General features: G+C 42.0%; 4 protein-coding genes across 4 annotated transcripts; 2 read left to right on the top strand and 2 right to left on the bottom strand.

Annotated features, from left to right (window-relative positions):
* Positions 1-92: 92 nt before the first annotated feature.
* LOC124463113 (dual specificity protein phosphatase 26-like) lies at positions 93-7,289 on the bottom strand. Its single transcript, XM_047014861.1, has 4 exons — positions 7,023-7,289; positions 6,434-6,612; positions 2,906-3,117; positions 93-2,721 (listed from the first exon to the last, which is right to left on the bottom strand). Exons 2-4 carry the CDS (start codon positions 6,610-6,612, stop codon positions 2,516-2,518), a joined length of 597 nt encoding a protein of 198 aa, XP_046870817.1. The 5' UTR covers positions 7,023-7,289; the 3' UTR covers positions 93-2,515.
* Positions 7,290-7,851: 562 nt separating this feature from the next.
* Positions 7,852-14,686, top strand: grk5 (G protein-coupled receptor kinase 5). The gene is made up of 16 exons (XM_047014869.1): positions 7,852-8,307; positions 9,574-9,669; positions 9,779-9,891; positions 9,990-10,067; positions 10,250-10,347; positions 10,494-10,586; positions 10,881-10,944; positions 11,140-11,280; positions 11,438-11,628; positions 12,021-12,058; positions 12,519-12,608; positions 12,751-12,959; positions 13,116-13,253; positions 13,402-13,539; positions 13,631-13,768; positions 13,846-14,686. The coding sequence occupies exons 1-16, from the start codon at positions 8,256-8,258 to the stop codon at positions 13,951-13,953; spliced, it is 1,785 nt and encodes a 594-aa protein (XP_046870825.1). The 5' UTR covers positions 7,852-8,255; the 3' UTR covers positions 13,954-14,686.
* ash2l (ash2 like, histone lysine methyltransferase complex subunit) lies at positions 14,189-20,916 on the bottom strand. Its single transcript, XM_047014870.1, has 17 exons — positions 20,826-20,916; positions 20,435-20,501; positions 20,164-20,309; positions 19,929-20,017; positions 19,737-19,828; positions 19,417-19,512; positions 19,183-19,278; positions 18,945-19,020; positions 18,670-18,687; positions 17,407-17,506; positions 16,991-17,208; positions 16,730-16,897; positions 16,401-16,594; positions 16,207-16,299; positions 15,932-16,030; positions 15,755-15,814; positions 14,189-14,959 (listed from the first exon to the last, which is right to left on the bottom strand). The coding sequence occupies exons 1-17, from the start codon at positions 20,882-20,884 to the stop codon at positions 14,852-14,854; spliced, it is 1,779 nt and encodes a 592-aa protein (XP_046870826.1). The 5' UTR covers positions 20,885-20,916; the 3' UTR covers positions 14,189-14,851.
* Positions 20,917-23,548: 2,632 nt separating this feature from the next.
* pnx (posterior neuron-specific homeobox) lies at positions 23,549-24,924 on the top strand. Its single transcript, XM_047014741.1, has 2 exons — positions 23,549-23,931; positions 24,467-24,924. The coding sequence occupies exons 1-2, from the start codon at positions 23,784-23,786 to the stop codon at positions 24,922-24,924; spliced, it is 606 nt and encodes a 201-aa protein (XP_046870697.1). The 5' UTR covers positions 23,549-23,783.
* Positions 24,925-25,630: the final 706 nt, after the last annotated feature.

The following is a 25,630-nucleotide window of genomic DNA, read 5'->3' as shown; positions in this document are numbered from 1 at the left end:
TAATTAGAAGTGTTGCAACAGCAAACTTGGTTATCTACTAATACATGTTGGTAGTTCTACATAGCTAGACAAATTACTTTAAATAAATTACCACAGGAAACAGGCACATCTGAGAGAAGTATATATTTCCAATTCCAAATATCACAGAAATATCAAAACAACAATTTGAAATACACAATATAAGCCATAATAAAGCATTCTTGATAAATCAAAAGCCAACTTTTAACCAACATTCATAACACAGGTTAAGGCGTCATTACATCTTTTATTTTTTGTCTGTCATTGAACTTATCACACACGGTTCTACAAAAATAAGGAATAAAAAATCATTCAAGTATTCCTATAGAAAGGGGTTTTGTAAGAAATTGACAGTTTGATGAGTAGAAACAGGCACAGACAATGATCACAGATCACTCTACAAAACCTCCACAGACACAAACAGCAGAGACAGAACAACAACACAGCAAAAGACAATTACAAAAGGCCTGGTCCAGAAACAACCTGTAGCTCCTTCACTCAAATATTATCTCACATATTCCAACCTTTTTGTTTTGATGATTGGAGATAATTTGGTTGGGTGCTAGCTATCATGCATATAACCCCAAGCAGAACAGAAGACAGGTACTTCACCATTACGCTCTACAAAATGTACGTTCTGGAAGATTCTCTCAGTGATCCATGAACTTTAAACTAGCTGTTGAAGATATTAGTAGTTGTTTCTGAACTAGTCCAGACTCACCTTCCCCTGTTCAACCATCCATCCTAGTCCCTCTAAATAAACTATACCCTACGGAATATACACGTTACATTGGATTGGTAAAAAATGCCATGGTTGATAGACTTGTGTGCAGTGACACACCGGCTGGTATTAGCTTGATCATATGGGAGACAACAACACATCAAGTTTGAATAATATGACAGGGAAGTTAAATATACATTTGCATACATCTCACCAACTGCTGCAGTGACGTCATTGGCTTGTTAGTCTTGCACCTGTACAATACTGTACCTACAGGTGGTAGTGATAAAGTGACAGTGATACAGAAAGCAGACAGCTTGCATCACACGTCAACCGTACAGCCACGTCCAGCTTTCGTTTTGATCTACTGTAAAGTCGATCATTTTCTTTGGGCCATGTCAGGGCCCATGTCATTGTTAGTATCTTATAAATACTGTGTGTTTTTTTTAAGTCGCTGGCATCTTTTTAATATTAGAAAAACCATATGCTCAGAATTATGTAATAAGCAGATACTTGAGGTATTGATCAGTCGATCAGACGACACAAAAGATATCAGAAGATATCATCAAAGATATTCCAGATCAGTATCTGACAATCAATTGCTTTGACCGGCAAACAGAACACAAACCTCCTGGACTTAAAAACTGTAAAATCCTTTCATTTGCTGTAATAGATTGGCAATTTTGTACAGTACATAGTGCAGTTCTCCTGGCAGTTGGTAGCTTTGACTGAACCATTTCAAAATTGTGACAAGTGTAAGTGATGCACACTAAACACCCTTCCTACTGTAAGTTGTGTGCTAGTAGAACATTAAGCCTTTTTTCATTTTCAAATGACTTTGATGTAACACCAGTAGTTATGACCAAGTTGTGGTAAGAACAAGCTAACAGTCAGGTCTTAGGTGACGCAAGGTGGTGAAGGTACTCTAACCTGAAGTTCTTCGTTCACTGTGTATTTCATCTTCGTCATCTATAAATGACTATTTGATAGGTAAGAAAATACTGGTATGAATTACAAAATTATATATTTGAAGTTACATATACCTTTGGTTGAGAATCATACATTAACATTTAACACCCAATTGAAATGGTTTCGTAGCAGTAATTTGAAACTTTGTATCATATTCATTCACCTCAGTTTTGTAATGCTACATATCTGTGTAGACTTACAGCTTGTCACCTTTTGCCTGATTCACTAGGTGTGTGAACGCTGATCAGAGCACTATATCTAGCAACAGAGTTAACTAGAACTAGGTTAAAATAACACTTGATAAGGCATTCTGTACCTCAAACTGAGACCCAATACAGCAAGGTATACATTGTTTTAACTTAACGCACTTATGTTAGGCAAGACCAGTGGTTGGTAAAATGTGTCTCTACAGGCACAGATGATTATGTTAAATTTCAACACAGCAGGAAGATCTCAGGGCAAGGATCTCTAATAATTTAGAACAGAATGGAGACTTATTCAAGGCAAAATGGTTCCTGATCTGTTGGGAATGCAAGTTCCAATTCATGTCATGTTTACATTTATATATTTGTGACATACAAAAGAGGTAACAGATATTAAATGTGGGTTACGAAAGTAAAAATTCTGTAATTACTTTGAACGAGAAAGTCTCGGGATTTCTGTTTCCATCTAATAGAGCCCTTGGGGGGGGATGTTACCTGCTGTTGTCGACACCAACTGCCATCATGTGACACATAACATTTCTCAGCCTCACAACAAAGAGTTACCAGTTGCAGACTACAGATGGGTGGGTCTTGGATTCGGGCTCTACAGTGAAGCCTTGCGGCTGTCCCTCAAGATGATGTCCAGCCCGTTCAGCTGGCGGAGGAAGCCTCGGTTGGGGATGACCCCACGATGGTCCTTAACCGTCTTGATCGCATCCACCAGGGTGAGGTTCTGTCTGATCATCAGATAGGCCAACACAAGAGTGGCAGAGCGACTGACTCCTACCGCACAGTGGACTAGCACTTTACCTTCACACACACACACACACACACACGAGAGAGACATAGAGAGACCAAGAGACAAGAGAGAGACAGATGGAGAATCATATCAAAACCAATTGTAGGACCGAAACAGTTAAAAACGGAGCTAACATTGAATTTCCATGGAAATAAGCAAAGAGACTCACACACATACAAATGCAAAGACACTAACCTCCACTATTAAGAGCCTTGTGGATAAACTCTGCTGCTGGGTAAAAGTTGACGCTCATATCAAACGAGGGGGAGTCATGAGCCTCTATGCCATGATAAGTGATGTCCATACCCGCGTAGAACTCTGCCCCACTTCGCCACTTGCTCTGGGCACAGTTTAGGATGTGTGTGATGCCCAGTCTGGTCAATTCTCGCCGATCTGAAGCTATATCTCTGGCAGAACATTAGAGGAGAAATCAATGGATCAACAAGTTGATCCAATTGTTCGACCCATCAATCAATGGCAAAATTATTATATTTAGTAGTCTAGAAATATTTAAATGGTTGATGTTGTACATTTTTTATAGAAGATACCTACAGGCCCGGTTCTAGCTCACTTTAGTAGTGGGGGCAATGACAATTTCTATTCACACCGGACGTTTCTGCGGCGCGTTACGGCTACGACGCGACTTTCGGAGCTGATCGCGGCCACTCTATGCTGTAGTTCACACCAGACGGGGCGCGTTTCAGAAGCGTTCCAGACGCGACCCTCCGCGCAGCTTAACGAGAGATCAGTAGTTCTAGCTTTTCTATATTTGACAGAAGTCGCGTCCAAGCCGTCAAGTAAAATACAAAATAAAAGTCAGAAAAAATCGGGGGGCTGTTCCAAAAAGCGAGTTTACCAAATAAATGGAAAAGTAACATGCCTGGCTTAAATTTGCTTTATGGAAAATGCTCCCGGTCACTTCAAAGTAAAAACACAGTGCGCATTAATACACCGCGTGCAATCTTATTCTGAAAAAATAATTGAGTTACAACACTGACCAATGCCTTAAAGGGACGATTGATTGCAAAACCGATTTTACCTTGTCATAAATTGACAGTTTGGTGTGTAAAATAGACATACAGTGAACCTCAAGTCAATTGAAACCTCTTTCCTATCAACATTTCACTTCTCAAATTTTCAATTCTGAAACTGCAACTTGCAAAGGCTAACTTTTGAAACAGTGCAACTTGTGACGTCACAAGTTGCAGCATCAACTTTGTCACGCCCCAAAATTTACATTTACCCGCCCTCTGGTTTTCTGGTACAGGAACATAAACGGAGGGCTCGTAGATCTCCGACACTTTTTTAGCTAGCTGCGCGCTGCTCTGTACTTCCACAGGAATTACAAATACGAAAGTTAATACGTTTTCAAGATATTGAAAATGGAGCGCCGTAAATGCAGTGTTCCAGGCTGTACAGGGAATGCTGACACCTTCAGAGTCTTCTTAAGGAACCAAACACGCCCCAAAATTTTAATGTACCCGCCTTCTGGTTTTCTGGTCCAGGAACATAAACGGAGGTCGAGTAGATCTCCGACACTTTTTTTTTAGCTAGCTGCGCGCTGCTCTGTACTTCCACAGGAATTACAAATAAGAGAGTAAATACGTTTTCAAGATACTGAAAATGGAGCGCCGTAAATGCAGTGTTCCAGGCTGTACAGGGAATGCTGACACTTTTCAGAGTCTTCCTAAGGAACCAAACACTGACGGCTGTGATATTTGCTAACAATACTAAGTTAGCATTGCTTACGTATCCTGCCTGTATTTAGCATCGGTAAAATGTGTTACAGACATCCCAAGTCTCCCGGAAGGTCCGGGAACCTCCCGCATTTCAATGGCGGCTCCCTGACGCCCGCAAATCCTATACAATCTCCCGTCTACTCTTTATTATGTCTATGCATAGAACAGCACCCGGGCCATTTTCAGCCCAACCAATGTTACATAGGCTACCTTATTCGGAGACCTTAAGGAACAGAGTGAAATACCCCCCAAAAAAACAGTCAATCACCCCCAAAAGCTATGATAAAAATACTTTTACACAAATTATTTATTGCCCAACCAACCAGAAAGTGTTAGGGTTCTTGTTAAAGGATGTTTGGGAAACGCAAGTTAAGAAATAACGATCATGATTTGTTATGCATGAGCCAAACGCTCGTGGGAATTGTCTTTACTCAACCAGAATGTCTAATAAAGATCCTTAAACAGGCTCTGACTCAACGTTATCATGAGGGCAGAAACCTTTGTGATTGGTTTAATCTGACAACCAATCGCGAGAGAGGAAAGAATTGCAGAGGCGGGGCCTCCATTTTCAATCATTTTCATTCTTCTGGCGGCATTTTCAGTTACGCACAGCAAAGATCGGAACTGGTTTTCATTTCAAAGCATTCATAAATTCAAAAAATGTGTCATTTAAAACATGTGCAATCTTTTAATACCTGCTAATGCTATCAACATTACGTGTGCCCATACATGTTAACCATAAGCGCTAGCGAAGCTAGGGCTAAGCTAGGTAGCTAGTCAAGCCATCAGGTGAGCTAGAAAGCTTAGCTAAGCCAGCTAGTTAAGCCATTAGGTGAGCTAGAAAGCTTAGCTAAGCTAGCTAGTCAAGACATCAGGTGAGCTAGAAAGCTTAGATAAGCTGGCTACTGTAGTCAAGCTAATAATGTGAGCTAGAGGTAGAATGCTTAGCTAGCTAGTCCAGCTAATCAGGTGAGCTAGAAAGCTTGTTAATGTACATTGCATTATGCTTTACTGTACACGTTTCTGGCCTCAGGACAACGTTGAGTAAAGAAAATTCCCACGAGCTTTCCAAACATGCACATGTAACAGACATGTGGTACCTGACTTAAGTACTAGTAGGCAACGCTTCCCGGGTGCGGAAATGTGAGTGTTCTGTCGCAACTTCAATACTTGTTAAATAAACTTTAACCAAAATAATTGAATAATCACGGTAGACTACACAAAAAATATAGTTTTCTGTCGTTACAGAAAAAGTTTTACATGGGCTATATCATATTTATTATTATGATTAATTAATATCTTGTGGTTAAAAATAGTAGGCTATAAAAAATTATAGCAGGTTTCATGAATTTACAATCAGCGTGATGAGTTTACGAAATGGTTAGGTAATTCGCACACCATTTAATGAAAGACATGTAGCCTAGTTCATTGAAAAATATCTCTGTTTCAGTTTAATTTCTGTAAAAGAAAATAGAACTAAAATAAAAGAATCCATAAGGAGATATAGCCATATTTTTATGGTTGGCCTACTGGTGTCTCCACTTAGTCTCTTTGCTTGAGATGCATTTAGCGATCTACGACTGGTCTGGAACTCTCGTTAATCTACGAGAATTTTGAAGAGCCTCTTTAGCTACGATGGCTTTGGGAAACGGCCCGTAAAACTAAGATCCATCGTACGGTGGATTTTACGATCTATTTAGGCTTACGCTGTTTTGGGAAACACAGCACAGAAACTTAGCAGCGCATCTCTCTTGCTGCCGTCCTCGAGTTTTATACCTCCCAACTAACCAATCAGCGTTTAGTCATAAGTATTATTTTTAACGAAACATTTTTATGATTGGCTGAGCCGACCTACAAAATACAGTGTGTGTGTGTGTGTAGGGGGAGGGGGGGGGGGGGCTTAGGACCGGGCCCGCATACCTAGGCTACATGATTTACATTGTTGTCATTATTTAGAAATGCCTCGATGTCTTATTTAACTCACTGATCACCAATGTAAAGTCTTGGCCACACTTCGTCTGCATGGTTACATGCTGTTTTTCCAGTGTAGAGGAGTCTTTCGAGCTCGGAAACCGTCAGCATCGGTGAACCACGCTCCGAATCTTTTCGGTTAGGAGATCTTGAGCTGCTCCGCGACCGGGAGAACCGGGACATGAACGCCATCTGAAAAACGCGCGTGTTAACGGATGCTGGGCTGCGCCTTACAGATATCAATGCTAGAGCAATAATTAATTATGTTACACACAAACCAAATCGTTAGACTACATCTGGGTTGTAACAATTTGACAGCACTCTTAGGTTTTGGAAAGTAAAGCACTAAACATAGCACCCTGATCCACAATAAAAATTATCTTGTTTTCGATCAGTTCGATCATGTTTCCATTGCCACCGTTATAAGACAACGTTATTCAGATCAAAGAAAACAGAATAATAATTTCTCACTAATATTCTATATACTGATTTAAAAACTGTAGGCCTAACAATGATTTGTATTATCCGTATACCAACACACAAGGGCGCCTTTCATCTAAAATATTATCAAACAAATCGACTAGATAATGGATCAAACCCACCTCTCCTGTGAAAATGTCTCCGTCTAACCGTGCGATTCTGCGCGCGTCTCTCCAACCCGTGCCTTCTCTTTCCTCATACAGCTACAGAAAACCCACATTAGCGGCCATGTCCTCAAGATGGGGATGGGTGGATTGGATATTCCATACAACACAGTTGTAGATAATGCACATGTAGTCCGTACACCCATTCACCATCAACAGGTTACGTTGAAATCTGCGACAACTTTTCATTAGAACCCTATCTATATGTCTATTCACGCTGAGTTTGGGGTTATTGCAATCGAAATAAGGATGCTGTTAACTGACTAATGTTTATGCTATAGCAGGAAATGAACAAGCAATAAATTAGGCTATAGTATAGGCAATAGCTGATTTCTGAAATTGGACCAATTTTATAATAGGAGATGCATATAATTATTGTGAAGTGTTCAGAGTACGTTAGGAGAGTACAACAAAACCGTACCCTATCTATAAACCATGTAGGCCTTATTTATTTTGTTTGTTTGTATGTCTGCAAATATGATCCCACAAATTTAAAAGGGATGCTGCCCTCATGTGGGCGCTGTTAACTAGAAATATAGGCTAGTTCCGCGAATCATAAAATATTGGAAAGGCCTAATAAGAATACGTCAATGGAGTAAACAATTTTCAGCAGTTGCAAATGCTAATCATGCATATTATATCATAACTTAATGAAGGCAATTACATGTTTTTCTCCTATGATCCTGCTGAAGAAGACCTTAGTCTCGACTAGGGGCGTGCCCAGGTAGGCCACATGGACACTCCCAAATATTAGGCGAATCAGCAGAAAGGAGTAGCTTATGTTCCCTGATACTTTACCTGTGACTTTGACACTATACACAACAAGGAACCACAAACATCCTTCATCAGGAAGCTATTCGAAGAGCGCAGAACATTAATAACCTGCCAATGCAACACACTTCAGGAGGCTCGTGAGGATACTGGTTAGGAATCTGCACACCTGTCAAGCAATCTGCTTTGGAACAGCTCAGCCAGTTATTCAGAAAAAAAATATTGCGCTCGCATTTTTACATTTTGTAAAGTGTTTTTTTTTTCAACTATTTTGCCAAACAAAAATCCATGAGAAATGTGCCTTTCAGGATTTTGATTTGAGAGCTATTGGAATGTGACAAAGAGAAGGATTTTTAACTAAGGAATTGGAACAAGCGTTTCCCTTTTGATTGACAGCTCTGGTTTATTTACCGTACACCGATGGAGATTGAGAGCATGGTAGCAAATAGTGCTCTTATCAGGGCCAGGGGAGGTAAGTCAATGCTTGCGTTTGATATGATGCTAAGGACATCGGGTTATTTTGCCTTTATTTGTTTAGCATTACATAAATTAACGGTGGTTTATGATATGTATAACACTCACATCTCCATGTGTATGAGATATCCAAAGCATCTAATAGAGGAATGAGGAAACAGCTAGTGCGCATTGGTTTACAACTTCTTACTGAAAGTTGACCTGTTGCCCACTCCTATCCATCCTAAATTCAAAAATATCATAGTATCAGTTAGCATATTTCATATTAAATGTTATTTAAAGTTGTCTTCCTTTCTCTCACAATAGTTGGTAATCATGAGGTATGCTATGGTTTGAATTCACAAATGGTCCTCTACACTGTACTGTAGAGTCTACAGGGTTAGAATTAGTTATGGTTAGGAGTAAGGGATAGTTTTAGGGTTAGAAGCAAGGATTCCAGTTAGGGTTTTGTGTTAAGGTTAGGGTTACAGGTAATTGGAAACAGGATTTTGAAAGGGACTGAATTGTAAGTTCTCACAAGAATAGGTAAGTTTGTGTGTGTGTGTGTGTTTGTGTTTGAGCAGTGGCCGATAAAGTTTGCAAACAGGATATACACCTTTTCAGGATGTGTTGTTGGTGACATCAGCAGCCGATGACACCTGCAGACAGGGAGAGCTATTTCTATTTATAGCACCATGTTGAAACTTCAGTTTGTGAGACTTGACTTTCTGAGAATAAGGTGTAGAGTTATGTGGTCACACAGGGTTTAGTCCCTCCCCCTGCGCTATTTGTAGATTAATCACTGTAGTCTAGCATGCTAAAGTTTGGAACCAGACTGTCAAGGAAATCAACATACTCCTCCCTCATGACCCACCCACGCATCAATCCAATACAGATGCATGCACACATCCACACGTGAAACCAGTTAAATGAAATCCTTTAGGGTCTTTAGTAATACATCTGCATATGCCCCATTTTTGTGTGTGTGTGTTTGTCTCTGTGTGTGTGTGTGTGTGCCTGTACATGTGTGCTTATGGCTGGATACGTGGGTAGGTCATGTGGGAGATTCATTCCACCGTTTGAGGTGTGTATTTATGTCTGTTTCCTGGTTCATGGCCTACATCATTTACAAGCCAGGTCAACATATTGTATGTCTCATGTATTTAAATCTTTCAACTTAGAACTCCCAAAAGTAAAGTAATGGCATATTCTCTCAGACCAATTGTATATTTTGTCGTTTTCATGTTTTGTTACAGGATCTAATATGCACTGTCTTTCTGTGTAGGCGGAGGGGTTAAAGGGAAAGGAAGGAGCTGGAAATGGAAAGATTTGCTACGCTTCCCTCATATTAGTCAGTGTTCAGAGCTGGCCAAGACTATTGGTCAGTGTGTGTGTGTGTGTGTGTGTGTGTGATCGTTTACAAAACATGCAAACCTGTCTGTGTGGGGTGAGTGATAATATCTGCTATCTGGTGTGTATTCTTCTTTTAGTGCTTGATTATACAAGTATGTGCGTGAAGCAGCCGATTGGCAGAGAGCTGTTTCGTCTTTTCTGTGAGACTAGGCCTGATCTTCAGCACTGCAATGCTTTGTTTGATGCAATGGTAAGTAGCCCTTAGAGCAAGCACATTTATTTTTCACTCAAACTATTACCTGCAATTATGAAAGTCTCTCACTGTGCCTGCTGTTCTGTTTGATTTAGGATACCTGGGACATGAAATCAGACGAGGACAGAAGAAGTTTTGGCATTCAAATCATTACCAAATTTCTAAGTAGTCAGGTACTATTTTCACGCAAACACACCCCACAGTATGTTAATAATGTTAATAATAACACAACAATTACATGTTGTGTTAAAAGCGTATACTTTTTCAAATGCTAATGTTCTTCATTTGTATAATTTACTTCTTATTTATTTTGTGTGCGCTTGCTTCATTGTGTGTGTTTGTCTGTGTGTTGTAGTCCTCTTACTGTGTGCAGTTGGTGGTGAGCCATGGAAAAAAGTGCAGGGATAATTTGGAGGTTCTTCCTTGTAATGAAGCCTTCACTGAGTGCAGAAAGTGAGTTTAAGTTGCATTTTTGACATGGGTGTGAGTGTACAGTATGTGGACTAGCGTGTTTATATCAGTGTGTTTGGATGGGACTGTGTGAGTATCCTTGTGTGTGAGTGTACTCAATTTTCTCTGTGTTTTACATGTTACAACAGTGCCCTGCATGACTGCCTGAGTGGATACCCCTTTCTTCAGTATCATCAAAGCATGTACTTTGAACGTTTTCTGCAGTGGAAGATGGTAGAGAGGTCAGTGTGTACTGTGGATTCCCAGGTCAATCTCTTTACACCTGCATGCTTGTATAGTGAGAGATGTAGTCATCTAGTCTTTTAATAGATGGACACGTCCTTTTTGTGGTGTAAGTGACTTCATTATGGATTATAATGTTTTTGGTTGTTGACCAGCAAGGACTTTTTTGAATTAAACTTGTGTTAAAGCTTTTATGGCATCTTCCAGACAGGAGGCATCTTGTGATATCCACAATTTCTGAAATGTAAATCAATCAGTCAATCTGTCTTCTCTCTCTAACTTCCCACTTACAGGCAGCCTGTTACAAAGTATTCATTCAGACAGTACAGGCTGTTGGGGAAGGGAGGCTTCGGAGAGGTAAGGCTGCAAAGGAATCATAAGAAATGATTAAATAAAACAGTACATCATCATCATAGCTGTGATGCAGTCACCCGTTAAATCCTCAACCTCATCAATGTATGTCTTATGGCACATTAATAACCTTGTTTTCCATCAAACACCTCATTGTCTAAAGCACTACATTAGCCCCCCCATCTCCCCATGTCTTCCCAGGTATGGGCGTGTCAGGTGCGTGCGACAGGGAAGATGTATGCGTGCAAGAAGCTGGAGAAGACCCACATGAAGAAACGCAAAGGAGAAACCATGGCGCACAACGAGAAGCAGTTACTGGAGATGATCGACAGCAGATTTGTGGTTGCGTTTCCAAACTACAGTTTTTTTCTCGGGCCTTTGCTCTCTCTCTGTTACCCTTGTTTTCCCTCGCTTTGGTGTGTACCGTTCCGTCAAAAGAACAGATCACCCTTGTGCATATGTGTGCACTTACCCGAGTGTGTGTCTGCACCCCGCGTAGGTGAGTCTGGCTTATACCTATGAAACAAAGCACTCCCTCTGTCTGGTGCTGACCTTGATGGATGGAGGAGATCTTAAGTTCCACATCTACAACATGGGCTCTCCAGGGCTCAGTTCAGAGAGGGTGCAGTTCTACACAGCACAGGTCTGCTGCGGTCTGCATCACCTGCATCAGAAAGACATTGTCTACAGGTCAGTGTGTCATCTGTTTATCATCATCGATAAGGTGTCCTTCACAGTATGACATCGGTCCTAAAATGAGCCAATGGGCAACACACAACACAGATTATATTAAGACACAAGATGATTTTTCTATCTGTACAGTATACATTTTAAGAGAAGGCGCAGAAGGCAGGCCATCTCTGGTATGAGTGTAAAACCCTTTGTTTAGCACATCTTGTTTATCTTAATCATGTTGGCAAAAGTAGGTCTGGCATCATTGTACTAAAAGGTACTCTTTTTGGGTTCGAAAATATTTTAAGAACACAGTGTACCTTTTTATTGAAGTACTTAACAGTTCACTGTCCTGTACAGTATTTGTAATACACAACTAACACTTTATTTTTACTAAAACTATGTTACAGGGATATGAAACCGGAGAACATTCTATTGGATGACAATGGTATGTGTACCCCCCACCCCCACACGCTCCTTTGTTCTCATGTCAACTTAATTAACAGTGAAGCAATGTTCTACTTCATGGTAGGAGGAAATAAATCAGTTTTGGACCTTATCATTACAAGTAAAAATAGCTTTGAGGAAGTTCATAATGTTTAGTTATCAACTGCCATCTAAGACTATCGGCAACGTGTAAGGGAAGGTTGAAGCATGTGAATAAATTTGAACTTTTTAGTTTAGCAACCACTTTGCTTTTGTTGTTGTAAATGTTTTTGTTTTGCCTGATGAATCCACTGACATTTCCAACTGAGGGCACATTTAGTGAGACGTCCATGGAGTGAATCATGAAAACAACATGAGACCCTATGATTGACGGATACATCAGGAATCGATTTAGTAGATGATATATAGTCATATGATACACGTTTGTCTGAGCTGTTTATCCTGTTCTTATCTTCTCCTAGGACACATCCGTATATCTGATCTGGGTCTGGCACTGAAACTGTCAGGGGGGGAATTGGCACAAGGCCGTGTAGGCACCGTGGGCTACATGGGTATGTTTTTAGATAAACCGAAAAAGTGCTTCCTTACAACGGTCTCCATCTCCCTTTTCTTTTTATCCTTTTAATCTCTGAGTCGTAAAACAGAGAGACGAGTTTTACTTTCCCCTTGAAGTGACTCGGCTTTCACCCACAGCTCCAGAGGTGATCGCAAACGAGCATTATGGGACGAGTCCTGATTGGTGGGGCCTGGGTTGCCTTGTGTACGAGATGACCGCGGGGAAACCCCCTTTTCGGGAGGCGAACGAGCGAGTCAAGAGACCCGAGATGGAGAGAAGGACACAGGAGGAAGAGGAGGACTATGGGAAGATGTTTAGCTGCGAGGCGTCAGACCTGTGCCGATCGGTGAGGCTCCAGGGTTCACTCCCTTTCCACACACCAAGCAGGCCAGTTGTTCAAGTCAAGTCTTTAAGGTCCACTGTAGTGCCTTTTCACCTTTAGGTCTCCCAGTTCACTGATGAGTCAGTGTCATTGAGATGGCACCCTTCTGTCTGTCTACAGCTGTTAAACAAGGACCCAAAGCAGAGGCTGGGCTGTCAGTCATCCGGGGTCGAAGACGTGAAGTCTCATCCCTTCTTCAACACCATCAACTTCCGGATGCTGGAAGCTGAACTCATTGAGCCACCATTTAAACCTGATGTAAAAAAATATATATATTTATAGTTTGTAACAAAACTAATTCAGATGACCACAAGTCCTCTGTTTGTTTACAAAATGAATGTTATTTTTGGGCTTCATTTCATCTGCAACATTTGAACTTCCTACCCTTCCTTCCTTTTGCTTGTAGCCTAGATTGGTGTACTGCCATGATGTCCAGGACATTGATGAGTTCTCCACTGTAAAGGGTGTCAGTTTAAACCAAGCAGACAAGGACTTCTACAAAAAGTTCAACATGGGTTGCGTTCCTGTTTCCTGGCAAAAGGAGGTAAAGGAATGACGGACAATGATAGACCGTGCAATCTCTCTCGTTATCATCTTTCTCAGCTGCTAAATCCCTCCTAAATCCTTTCCTATAGATCATTGAGACAGAGTGTTTCAAGGAGCTGAATCTGTTTGGGCCCAAGGGGTCACGACCCCCAGACCTGGACTGGACCCAAGCTACTTACCCCGAGACTTCCAAACGCAGTCTGCTAGATCGCATACGCCGGAAGCCTGTAAGAACACACACACACAACACACTCACACATACTAAAATATTTGTGAGTAACATCATACCACGTTTATGTTACAGAATCCTGAGCCGTCAGGTAATGGAAGTGGACAATCCAGTTTACAATATACATTAAGTAAGGACAACAGCTACATGGACTCAGCAGGCAGGATCAGCACTGCCCTCTAGGAGTACACACGTTGCACTACAACCAGGGCTGGATCTAGAACCTTCTGTTTTGATTATCATCAACTCACAGTACTAGAGTTCCAAATGCCAACGAGGAGCATTGTATGAATCTGTGATTGTTCCATGTTTTTTCATTTGCCTCACCAACACACGAGTCAATAGTGTTATATTTCATGTGGCAATGCTCCAATATGCTTTGTAGGTCCACATTTAAAAGGAAAACTGGCTAAAGTGATAAAATGTATGTTATTTTATTAAAACAATAATGAACACAAAACACATCCCAAAATAATGACCACCATTCAAATAACAATTAAAATTGCTTACAAAATTGTTACATCTATAAAAACAGGAGCACGTATAACCACAACAAACAGAAGTATCAAGTTATGTTGAATTGTGTTCTAATTTGGTGTCCAGTGGGTTTCACAAGGAGCATGTCATTTTGTGACATTAAATTGACATATTAACTTGACATTTTAAACTGAATGAATTGAGCACGGCTAGCTTTTAAATCACAATTTGAAATCTCATAACAGATTGTAACCCGATGACTGCGTGAACCATGTATAGCTATTATGTCCTATGTGGACTCTAATATGGAATCTTAAGAGCCAAAATCACTGTAACAGCAGCACTGTGAACTAACTTGTTCCTAATCTACATGAACTGTATGTGCATCCATGTTTTTAGAAAAAGGGTTTATTCAAAATAAATCAAGACAGTTTGAGCAGGGCAGTGTTATATCCTTTCTAGGCTTCACTCCAGATTTCATGAGTTGGTCTGTACACAACTTCCTTTGATTGCATTTGTTGAAGAGACCCCAGTCTGCATGGTGTGCACTGACTGGATGGCAATGTTGAATTGTGTGTGCGTGTGTGTGTGTGTGTGTGTGGTACTATCCCTCCCAGGGGGGGCTGCGTCTCCCATCCACCTCTGTTTCGACATGGTACAGCATGTCTGCCAGCGTGTGCTCGATGACTGCACCCCAACCCATGTCACTCATCTGGGGACAAGACAAGGCTGTCAGACAAAGGGTCTTTCCTTTTTTCCTTTTCATGTGAGCTCTATTATATCAGGCTGGGCCCACTTCACACCTAAAAGCTCAAAACAACTTTTTGGTCCTTTATATTCTATGCTTGAAAAGGTTCAGCTAGGGTTGCAAAATTCCAGGAATTGTGTACGTTGGAAACTTTCCATGGGAATTGGCAGGAACATATGGGAATTGATGAGAAATTAATACAAATAATAAACAGCTAACGAATAAAAATAAGCTAAATTGCAGATTTAATGCAAATTCAGTTTAATTTCTACCCTGCGCATTCCTCAAAACATGCATACTACTCACTGCTGGGCTGCTGAAACCACACCCCCTGCATGCACTGTGCATTCCTCCATCATATGCACAAGTCATTTCTAAAATCCTGCACACTACAAACGACTACTAAAGACACACTGCTGCATGAGCCCAAAGACAACATCAAGTACATTTCCTTTTCAATTAAATTCTACTCACAATTTTTTTTTTTTTTACATCAAAAATGACTTTTGTCTTTACATTTGCAAACATTTCAGCTAATTACCAAGCAAAATGTTTATTTTTATGTTTAGGATACAGTTTGTATAAATTACAGCACATTGCAGTTAATTCCTGTGAATTTTCCTACTTTGAAAATGTCAGAAATTCCCCAGCTTAACTTCCCATGGAAAGTTTTGACCTTTTGCAACCCTAACTAGAAATAGTAATAGTATACAGAAACACAATACCAAAAAGTGTATGTGTGTCGGAGACAGAACTCACCGGCTGGTATTTGATGTCTTTAGGGGGATATTTGAAATGCGGCCCAAAGTTAACAGAGACCTGAGACAGAAACAAAAACAATAATCATTACATATGTTAAAAAAAACATAACTGTATTAATATTTCTCACAGCTACAATTGTTTCTCAGTGTTTAATACGGTGCGTGTTTTACTTACTGTGCAGCCCCTGTAGAGGGAAATGGCAGGAAAGTAGAGCCCCTCGAACATGTTCTCATAGGCCAGACCCTGGTTTACCCCGTTCTTGTAGAAAAACATCTAGACAGGAAAACAGAAGGGGTCAACCACAACAGCACCAAACCTCAGCACCTAAACAGTGTACAGTTCCATTGTTTTTTTGTTTTTAAAACAGACTCGTGTACCACATCATTTAATTTGATTTGTGATTCATTACAAGACACTGAGCAAGGTCTCAGACGTCAAAGGTCTCTCACCCTGCTTGGGGTGACTGTCTTCAGGCTCTTCTCTGCTTTGTCCACGTAGTCCTTCTCCTCAAAGTACAGGTAGCTCTTGAACTTGATCAATGCCTGGGGTGGGAGGAACACACTGGAGATGTTAAGTCAAGCCCAATGCAACCCCACCCCCCAATAAAAAGTAGCTTGACTGTTCGGTGTCTGGACAAGTTCACCTTGTCCTTGTATGTATCCGGCAGGGCCTTGGCCGTCTCGGTCCCGTCGGGCAGGTCGATGAAGAAGCCCAGGGTGTCTCCCTGGCCGTAGCCTGAGGAGTAGTGCTTCCCTAGGGACTGGTGGAACCGCGTGCCCTTCTTACTGCGCCAGGAGTAGCTAAACTTATCGTAGCCCAGGGGAGCCTGCAGGTTACCTACAACACGTGCATATTGGAACACAAATATAAGGACAAACGAATACAGGACACTGCTGTGTCCCAGAGTGGCCCACACGAGTAGCTGATGACAGAGAGACAGAGACACAGACAGAGAGATGAGAAGGTCCTGACCCAAGGGTTGCGACCACCCCAGCCTGGCCGCTGTGTCTGGGGGCATCTCGTCGATGGACACCTCAAAGTACCAGGCGCCTTTCCGGACGCCGTGGGACGCCCGCACCATGGAGTAGCCCTTCTCTCCCGTGACGGTCAGGCGGTCGTCCGAGATCTTCAGCTGGGGGGCTGGAAACACAGGGGCGAAAGGACTTCTCGCGTCAGCGCTGTGTCTATTGAACGGGTTTGGACGTGTATTCATCCAGTGTATTCAAAACAGACCTCGGTCGTGCAGCGCCAGCAGCACCCGCTCGTACAGGCAGGCCCTGTAGAGGTCCCCGGGGATGGGCTTGCCGGCCCAGCAGTCCAGCTCCAGCTTCTCCGGGTCGGGCGCGTGAGGGTCCGGCTCTGCCAGGATGTAGCGGTAGCCGTCCTTGTTGAAGGGGTGCTCCAGGGGGTAGCCATGAGGGGGGAGACGCTGAGCCGAGAACAGGGGATCACTGCAGGGAGTTGGGGAGATGGTGGGGCAGAAGGAGGGAAGAATGAGGAAAAGGCAGACGAGGCAATATCACCGTTTCTTGTATTGGTTTCAAATCAAATGTGTTCCATCGTAGACATCGAGTGACATTGTACGGGGCCATCTGTTTATGGCATGTAGGGTGCGGCGTGTGTGTGTGTATGTGTGTGTGTACTTCTACCTGCGTGTCCTTTTTGCCGCTCCAGCTGTCGCTCCTTCCTGTTGCTGCTGCTGCTTGCGCTTGGCTCCTCTGCCCTTCCCCGGGCCTGGGGCCAGAACGCCTTCACACACACACACACACGTTACACCGAGGGAACACACTTATTTTAAAGTGCCATACACACATTCTACACTATAGAGGTAAAACTAAAAATATATAAAATATGCGTTTGCTCGGTATCTGTCATATTCCAGACTGTGGCCTTGGCATACAGGGGGAGGATCAGCAAGACCAAGTAGGTCGAACATTACGACATGTTTGTAGTGAAGGGAAAGGTGCAGCAGGCACACAGAGAGGCAGGGATTAGTTGATCAGTTCCAACACTATCAGCCCCCCTCTGTTTCTCTTTTTCATCTCATATTCACCTCATCCTGTTCAAAATGAACTCCTCCTATCCCTGAGACTGCAGCCCTGCATCTTCTACGTTACTCCTCAGAAATGGATTAGGTTGATGTCGTAGGCAACGGATGGACAACTTCACATCACATATTAATACTCGCTGCCCACAAATGCCTATTTTATCTTTCCATATCTAAGGGAAGTGTTCCCCTGTGGTGCAGGGGGCAGAGGGCTGTCTTTTAGGGATGAGAGGAGGACATGAGGGAGGGTGGGGGCCTGTTTGAGAGATTTGGATCAATTCAGAGCCAAAAGTGTTCATGTAACATGACACTCGACTCCACCGAGCTTTGGTCAAGAGAAGCATAATAGATTGGGAGGATAGAGCATCGTTGAGACAAAGCCAGGATCACCGGTTGGGGGAAATCAGTGACCCCGGAGAAGCAAGCCAACAGAACAAGAGGAAACAGTCAGTCCAAACCATCAGTGCAAAAGCATCACAGCACCAAACGTAATGCAGGGAGCAGAAGGAGGGTTAAGATTGGCCTAGGACAATTGTGCCCATGTGGGTTAAGAGTCAATTCAATTTTCCCCAATAAGAATTTAAATGTTAAGACAAGAATATTTTGGTACCCAATTATATATATTTTCTCGCAATATTTCATTTCTGGAATTTAAAACAGAATTGACCCCCAGCCCGGGTTGCTCATAGTTACTGATGTAAGGTCAGTTTGCACTGCTGTTGCCTAGTTACTACACATGGATCTGGGTGAGGCAATGCTGACGTTAGATCTGTGGCTAAGGGGCAACCTCTACAAAGAGGAAGAAGGTATAAAGAGCACCGAATCACACCGCTTTGGGCCAGAGGCTAAAACACCACATATTCACCTGAGAAAGTAGATCCACCTGGAACACAACACACATCACTGAGGATTGCTTGCTTCATCAAGTAAACATTCAAAACAGCACCTATACACCATTTTACCCTTAAGGATTTTTTTTATATAAAAAGGTTGCCAGAAAAAAAACAAAGACTAAGTGTGTGAATAAACTAGAAGATGTACATTCTTTTGGCACAGCCTGAGAGATTTCACACATTGTAATGGGTGAAATGTGGCCAATGTGGAGGTAGTAAGTGGTTTGTATTCATGTTTTGAGCTTACCGTTGACTCCCCCGGCAGTGGGAGCAGCTGTTGTCTGTTTCTGGTTGTCATATGAAGGGCCGATGTTTCCCAGATCCTAATGAATAAACCAGAGATCTTCAGTAATCTGAACAGGCAGAATAATGACTGTCTCTTTCGCAGAAAACCAAAGTTACCCTTCGTTAAAGGGGAAACGGGAGCACAAGGGACCGACAGCATGGCATTGTGTGTGTGTGTGTGTGTGTGTGTGTGAGCATACCTGGTCAAGGAGGCCAAACTTAGGGTAGTCTTCTTCTGCATCTTTGCTACCAGGATCAGGGTGCTCCTTGACTAGAAACACATCCCGCTCTTTACTCTGAAACAGACACACACATAGTTATTTTTCCACATGTAAAAAGAAATAGGATTTAGCTTTGAGGGACGTACTGGCTCCTTTCCCAACCTCGGCATCTGGACCCCACTTTGGGCCAAGTAACAGGGTGGCTTAACTCACCATAGTTTTCACTATGTTGTTGGGCCAGGTTAGTTTTCCTGGTCTCTGGCGAGTGGTCATGCACTCCCAGTGCTTATCAATGAAAGGTATGATGTCCTGAAACCACAAACAATGAAACAAACACAATAACATTCTATCTTCATGTCTGAACGCTGTTGTTGCATATTTACATACACAGTCTATTTACTATAGGACAAAGAGGACAACCACGATATGACTAACGTCAGACAAGCAAGAGGGAATGTTTATAGACATGGTCCAGTGATTAAATATTGTTGAACAAACACACGGAAAAAGGGTTTCAGCTGTATCAGACGCACCTTGTCTTTGGAGAACATGGTCTTAGGGTGCTCCTGTGTTCTTGACTGCCATGTTAGGTTAGCCAGAGCTGTGAGGCACATCTCCTTCAAGTCTGGGAGTGACAAGTGTCAATAATTGGTCAGCATTAGATTGATAAAAAGATTGTATTATTCTGGATAGAAAAAAACTAAGATGGATCTCTAAACACTTACTGGCTTGTTTCCTGAGGAAGTAGGTGTTGCCGCTGTGATGGCACACATTACAGTGAAACACATAGTTGGTCATGAACGGAAGACAAGTTCTGAAGGAGAAAGAGTGTAAATCATTAATTGGGGAGGAATGTGGCTTGAATAGCTGGCTTCCAATAGTATATCAACCTCGATCTGTGTAAAGGGAAACTTCTCTCTAGCGAGGCGAGTTGAACTCAAACACCCAAGTCGGACTTACGCAGTGTCGATGCTGAAGCTCTCTGCCGTAAACCACTTCATACACAGGGCACACTGCAGCTCCACCTCTCCCAGCTGCCTGCCACTCTCCTCGTCCCCTGAACCAGTCAAAGCATCAGCAGCCTCCGAGCCCTCACCCCCCGTGTCCTGAAAGACATTGGGGCTTTGCTGAGAATTTCCCAAAAGTTCTAGGGGTGAATCGTCGTTTACATGCCATTGATATGTATGTAGGGTGTACGGTAATACTTTGTAAAATATTCGCTTGCTTATACCAGTGCTTCCTTCCCATTTGAGGACTCTGTTTCCATGTTGGCTGACAAGTCTCCAAATGTCGCATCACTGAAAGTAAATGTAGCAAAATTAATCCAATACAGATTTAGCAAGCTGTTAGGCAAAGACACTTACTAAGCCTGAATTACTTAAAGAAACTGGCAACATCGGATAGCAATCGATGGTAGCAGACAAATAGGACATCCTAAGTTAGCTCATTAGCTAGCTAGTGCTAGCAAATTAAACCAGCAACGTTAGCCTGAGGCTATCTGGTTTAGAGTCTCGATGCTACACATAATTAACATATATTAAGGTATATTATATGCACACGAAAAAACACAGAGCGAAATTAACGCCAAACTCGAAGAGAAAGTTAATAAAAGGAGGACAAACCCTTCTCCGGACTCCGGTGCAACAACAGATGCACTGCCCGCTTCTTCCTGGGACGCCATGTTTCAAATCAATGAAATAGGAACTACCGCGAGAGTTCATCGTCTTCTTCTTCTGAGGTTTGGCAGATTGCAACCAGCGTTTATGAAGTGCATTACCGCTCCATAGAGAACCACTGCTCCACGATTAAACTCACATGCCAAATATGAGCTATAGCTTACAATTTCTATCTTTTCACACATATCACACAAACTATCATCTTGAACCACGAATTCATTTGGATTGGCCTGTATTGGGTTTCTAAGACTAAGCAAGCGAGAAGGCTGTTGTTTATGAAGATAATGTAAAAACTGGTGATCACTTTATTATGGTGAGATTCCTAGGCCTATACCTGCTATTTCCAGGGGGGGACATCTCTCATGTCAGTATGCCTGCGCTTGTCCATTAATGTTATATAGCGGGAAAAGTTATAACTTTTATAAAAAGTTATCCCTTAATTCTCAGCGTGAGAAATGGTTGACATGCATGAGTTGCCGCGTGAGAAATGGTTGAAATGCGCGAGTCTTACGGCGAATGCGTGAGACGAGGCGCAGACATACTGAGATTATAAAAAAGATAAAAGATAAAAAGACAATCAGAAAACATCACCAGAAACCCCCTGTAACTAGTTTTTCAGAATGCTCTCAGTAGCCAGATGCATTAGCCTACTGTATATGCATTACTGAGTGTGGTGCTTTTGGGGTGTCGCTCTAGGACGGGCGAGGCTGGGAGGGATAATCACAGTATACTGTGGCTGTAGCCTATTTATTCACTACAAAAAAACTATAGGCATACACCACTGGCCCGTAGAACTAATTTCCACTTCCTGAATTAAAGTCCCGATGTTACAAACCGGGCTGGGACGAAGAAGAGATGGTGCGCAGTTAAGCCCTCATAATCTGGTGAAAACAAGTCTAAACGCACTCATTATGATTTTAAATGCCAATGCCATTTAGTCATTTATGGACAGTTTCCTCCATTTGGCTACCTCCAAGACAGCGGAGCCTATTACTTAAGAGTTTGAGCTTCTGTGCGGCAGTCAGACAGTAAACAAAGGAATCATACATGCTACGGAATGTTGAGAGTACCCCTGAGTGTTGTCATAAAAGCCTTTAAAACGTTAGGAGATGGTAGTTGCAGTATCTCCTCCTTCCTCTCATTGTGTTCTCCCATCTGTGAGTAATGATTAGGAGAGGCTGTGGAAGAGTGATGAGGATGTAGGTCGACCTATACCAAAAGGACGCCCCCTGTATGGCTATTGAAATCTCAATTATAGCATGACCAAAGACATACATTTCATGTAATGACATGCAAATGAACAGTTATATGGCTGTTTGTCCGTATTGTGGGCATATACATGTGTTTGTTTGATGTTCAACTCCAGTATTTTGGTGGCATCATCTCTTCAGCTCTTGGTCATCCCTCCTTTTTCTTCAGGCACAATAGATACCACCCTCTAATTCCCTAGTTCCCCAATGCCAATACAGTCAGTAACTACCTCCTCACTCTCCATCTCATCTCCCTTATGTTGTTTTCTGTTACACCTTGCCCCCCCCCCCTGCCTTTTTCCTTCTCAGATCACAATTTCCCCCTCGCCTCCCCCTGATCCGGCCCATGCTGAACAAAGACCTGGGTCAGGTAGGGTCAGGACTACTGGTGACATCTGCTAATTGTCCTGTTGGGCCGGCCTCTCTTCCATCCTCAAAACCAGTTGCTCTGTGGGTGTCAATGATTGGAAGGACGATGGCAGCTGCCACCCTGCCACATCTTTATGGGTGACCTAGGGTCATATACCCCCTAGCCCCCTAATGCTCAACCAGTAACTGTGTCTTTGTGTTTGGATTGAGCCCATTCTGGGGACTGATTGAATGTAGAGCAAAGTACAACATTATAGACTTTAGCGTACAATAGCATACGATTAATTTGTTATTAGATGCATTACTCTTGATTCTAGTTTGTACCTTTAGCTGATGTGTACTTTGCGCTACATCTTTAATGGTCATCACTTTGTGAAAGAAATGCTTGTAATATAGGACAAACGTATTCAAAAACTAGATTAATGCACTGTGTGACTAAAATTATCACACCAATAGAGGACAACGTGAGCCCCTGTAAATTAATATCCATTAGAATGTAAACATAATTGCAGCAGAAACTGAAATGATAAGAACCTTACAATTATGAACAAACCAGTGAATAGTAATTATGTTAAATTTGGATGAGAAAAATTGTACGCGTGTAGAAGGAAATAACGCCAAGAGATGTGCTGGGTTTGCTGCTAGTCCAGATGGCCTATTGCACTCATAACCTCCTTAGTTCCAATTGTGTGGCCTTCTAATTAAACTAAGTATATTGTGAGGTTACACTTGCCTAAAGCCATACAGTCAAACCGCATTCAATAAAAAACACAAATGCCTCTATAGACAGTCAAAACACAAGTAGCCTAAGAGGCGCAACTTTCCCTCTGAGGAGTCGATTAATTTGCATCACAACCATCGTTCAGGTGTCCTACCAGCGTAAAATCACACAATTGCAAATACTGACAAGGCAAACGACAAAAGAGAACACGATCGTAAAGAAAAAGGCACATTTTAACCAGATGCCTTGCAATAAATAACAGGGTGTCCTGCACCAGCTGAGAGCTTGCATTACCATTTTATAAGGTTCCGCGCAGGGGTCCTGAGCGCACAGTCTGTGGTGTGTGTTTGCGCAGGAAGAGAGCGCGCGTGATTGTCTTGCTTGTATGGAAGTGGGGCACTTAAGGAACTTTTTTCAGAAATGCAAATTGCGTACGCGAGTGGCGTGTGCTGATCTTGTATAAATAGATGATGTAAGTGAATGGTCGAGCCAAAGAAAGGCAACAAGTTAGCGGAGATACCAGCGGTCTTTTAGGACCTACACGAGACAACAAATAAGATAAAGATGCAGCAAGAAAAGCTTCCGCAGATAAACCTTCAGAAAACGTCATTTTCTGTTGCTGATATTCTGGATCCCTGCAAATTTAAAGGGAAACTTTCTAATTTAACTTTGTGTTCAACTACAAATAAAGACACGGGGAGGGTGATCTCAGGTGAGTTCATAGCAGACTACTCGAGGCAAGCACCCGTATAATTAGAGACTTCCTAGTTTGGCAACTGCGAAGTTGTTTAGTTGTTATGCTCAGTTAAAGTTATTCTCAGTTTTTAGGTGAATTAGTCAGTAGCCTATTCCAAACGTCCCATTTGTATTTATATTACATTTACTGTTGATAGGAATAGTAGCTCATAGGATTAGGATGTATTTGGTTTAGATTATGTATTATGTATAGGCCGCTATGGAAACTGTCAAGAGGACCAATTAATTCCAATGTACCTATACTAGTACTTGTTACACATAGCAGTAAACTAGAAACTTGAACTGTATTTAGTTTTCCTGGCCGCGAGAGAGCACTGTTGGGATGTCTTTACACTGACCAAGAAAATGTCTATTGCATAGCAAACTAGACTGCGTTGGATAGTAAAGACAAACACAAATGAAAGCACGAAAACACAATCACATTACAGATTACCATGTTCCGATGTAATGGCGATCTGTGTCCTAACCGTAGAATGACTTTTATGTTTTAGGAACATCACCAAGTCATGCAGATGAAACTTCCCCTGCAGAAGACACAGGTGCGTCTTCGAATGAGAGCTCTACGTCTCCACATCCCAAGAGATCAAAGGTCAAAAACAGACGAATTCGGACAGCGTTCACGCTCGAGCAACTCCGGATTCTAGAACACAGTTTCCAAAAGTGCCACTATCTCTCTGTCTTCGAGCGCTACGCCATTGCGAGAGCTCTCTGCCTCTCCGAGACCCAGATCAAGATATGGTTCCAGAACCGACGCACTAAATGGAAGAAAGAGCGCGAGGGAAAAGGGTCTGAAGAAGGGCTTCAGTATGGACTCAGATACCTCGCACCTCCTTCCTTCTATTCAACAACCCTCAATTTAAACACGCAGCATCCCCAAACGGGAGCATCAATTCAGATGTTTGAAATGGCGTCACCATACAACCATTACGCAAACCTTTATGCGTTTTAAATGAAATGGTATAATAATTGGTGACATTCAAAAAGTACTCTAATGAACTAATTGCATTAACCTCAGTGACATAAGAGACAGCTATGTTATGCCAATAGTCCAACGACCCAGTCTATTTATAAGTATTTATAACAAATGACTATATATGTGTGATATTTGAAATATTTGTAAAAGCACGTGATATCTTATGTCTGTAAAATGTTAAATTATATTTTCATATTTCCAAATGCCTTATTTGAATATAGAACTGAACACACAGATTAAATCTGATTTATAAAAATGTCATTAAAACAAGAATTTCAATGCTCAAATGAAGAAATCCGTTTTTGTCTACTCTCTGATTACAATGGGATGAAATGGGTTGGTTGAGTTTGAAACGGTTGTTGTTAATTGAAACATCTAGATGAGTCAGGAGTCTTTTCTGAGAAGTTAATCAGAGTCAGCTTCCCTTCTCTAGAAATAGTCAACGCCAACAAGAATGCAGATGGAGCGGATATCATAAGAAATAGATAGCCGGCAGTGTCCTGGCTGATGATGTGAGAGACATGCACAGGGCCTTCTCTTTCTCCCTCTCTCCCTCTCTCTCTGCTCTCTGTCACACACACCAATTCAACATTCAAGATCCCACTCTTACCCAACACATGTTCTGTGTTAGCTTCAGATGTCATGAGGCAGTTAGTAATAGACACTTATCGTGCTCTTAAAA

Source organism: Hypomesus transpacificus, unplaced genomic scaffold (genome assembly GCF_021917145.1).
Source record: "Hypomesus transpacificus isolate Combined female unplaced genomic scaffold, fHypTra1 scaffold_27, whole genome shotgun sequence".
NCBI lineage: Eukaryota > Metazoa > Chordata > Actinopteri > Osmeriformes > Osmeridae > Hypomesus > Hypomesus transpacificus.
This window is presented reverse-complemented; position numbering and strand designations above follow the sequence as displayed.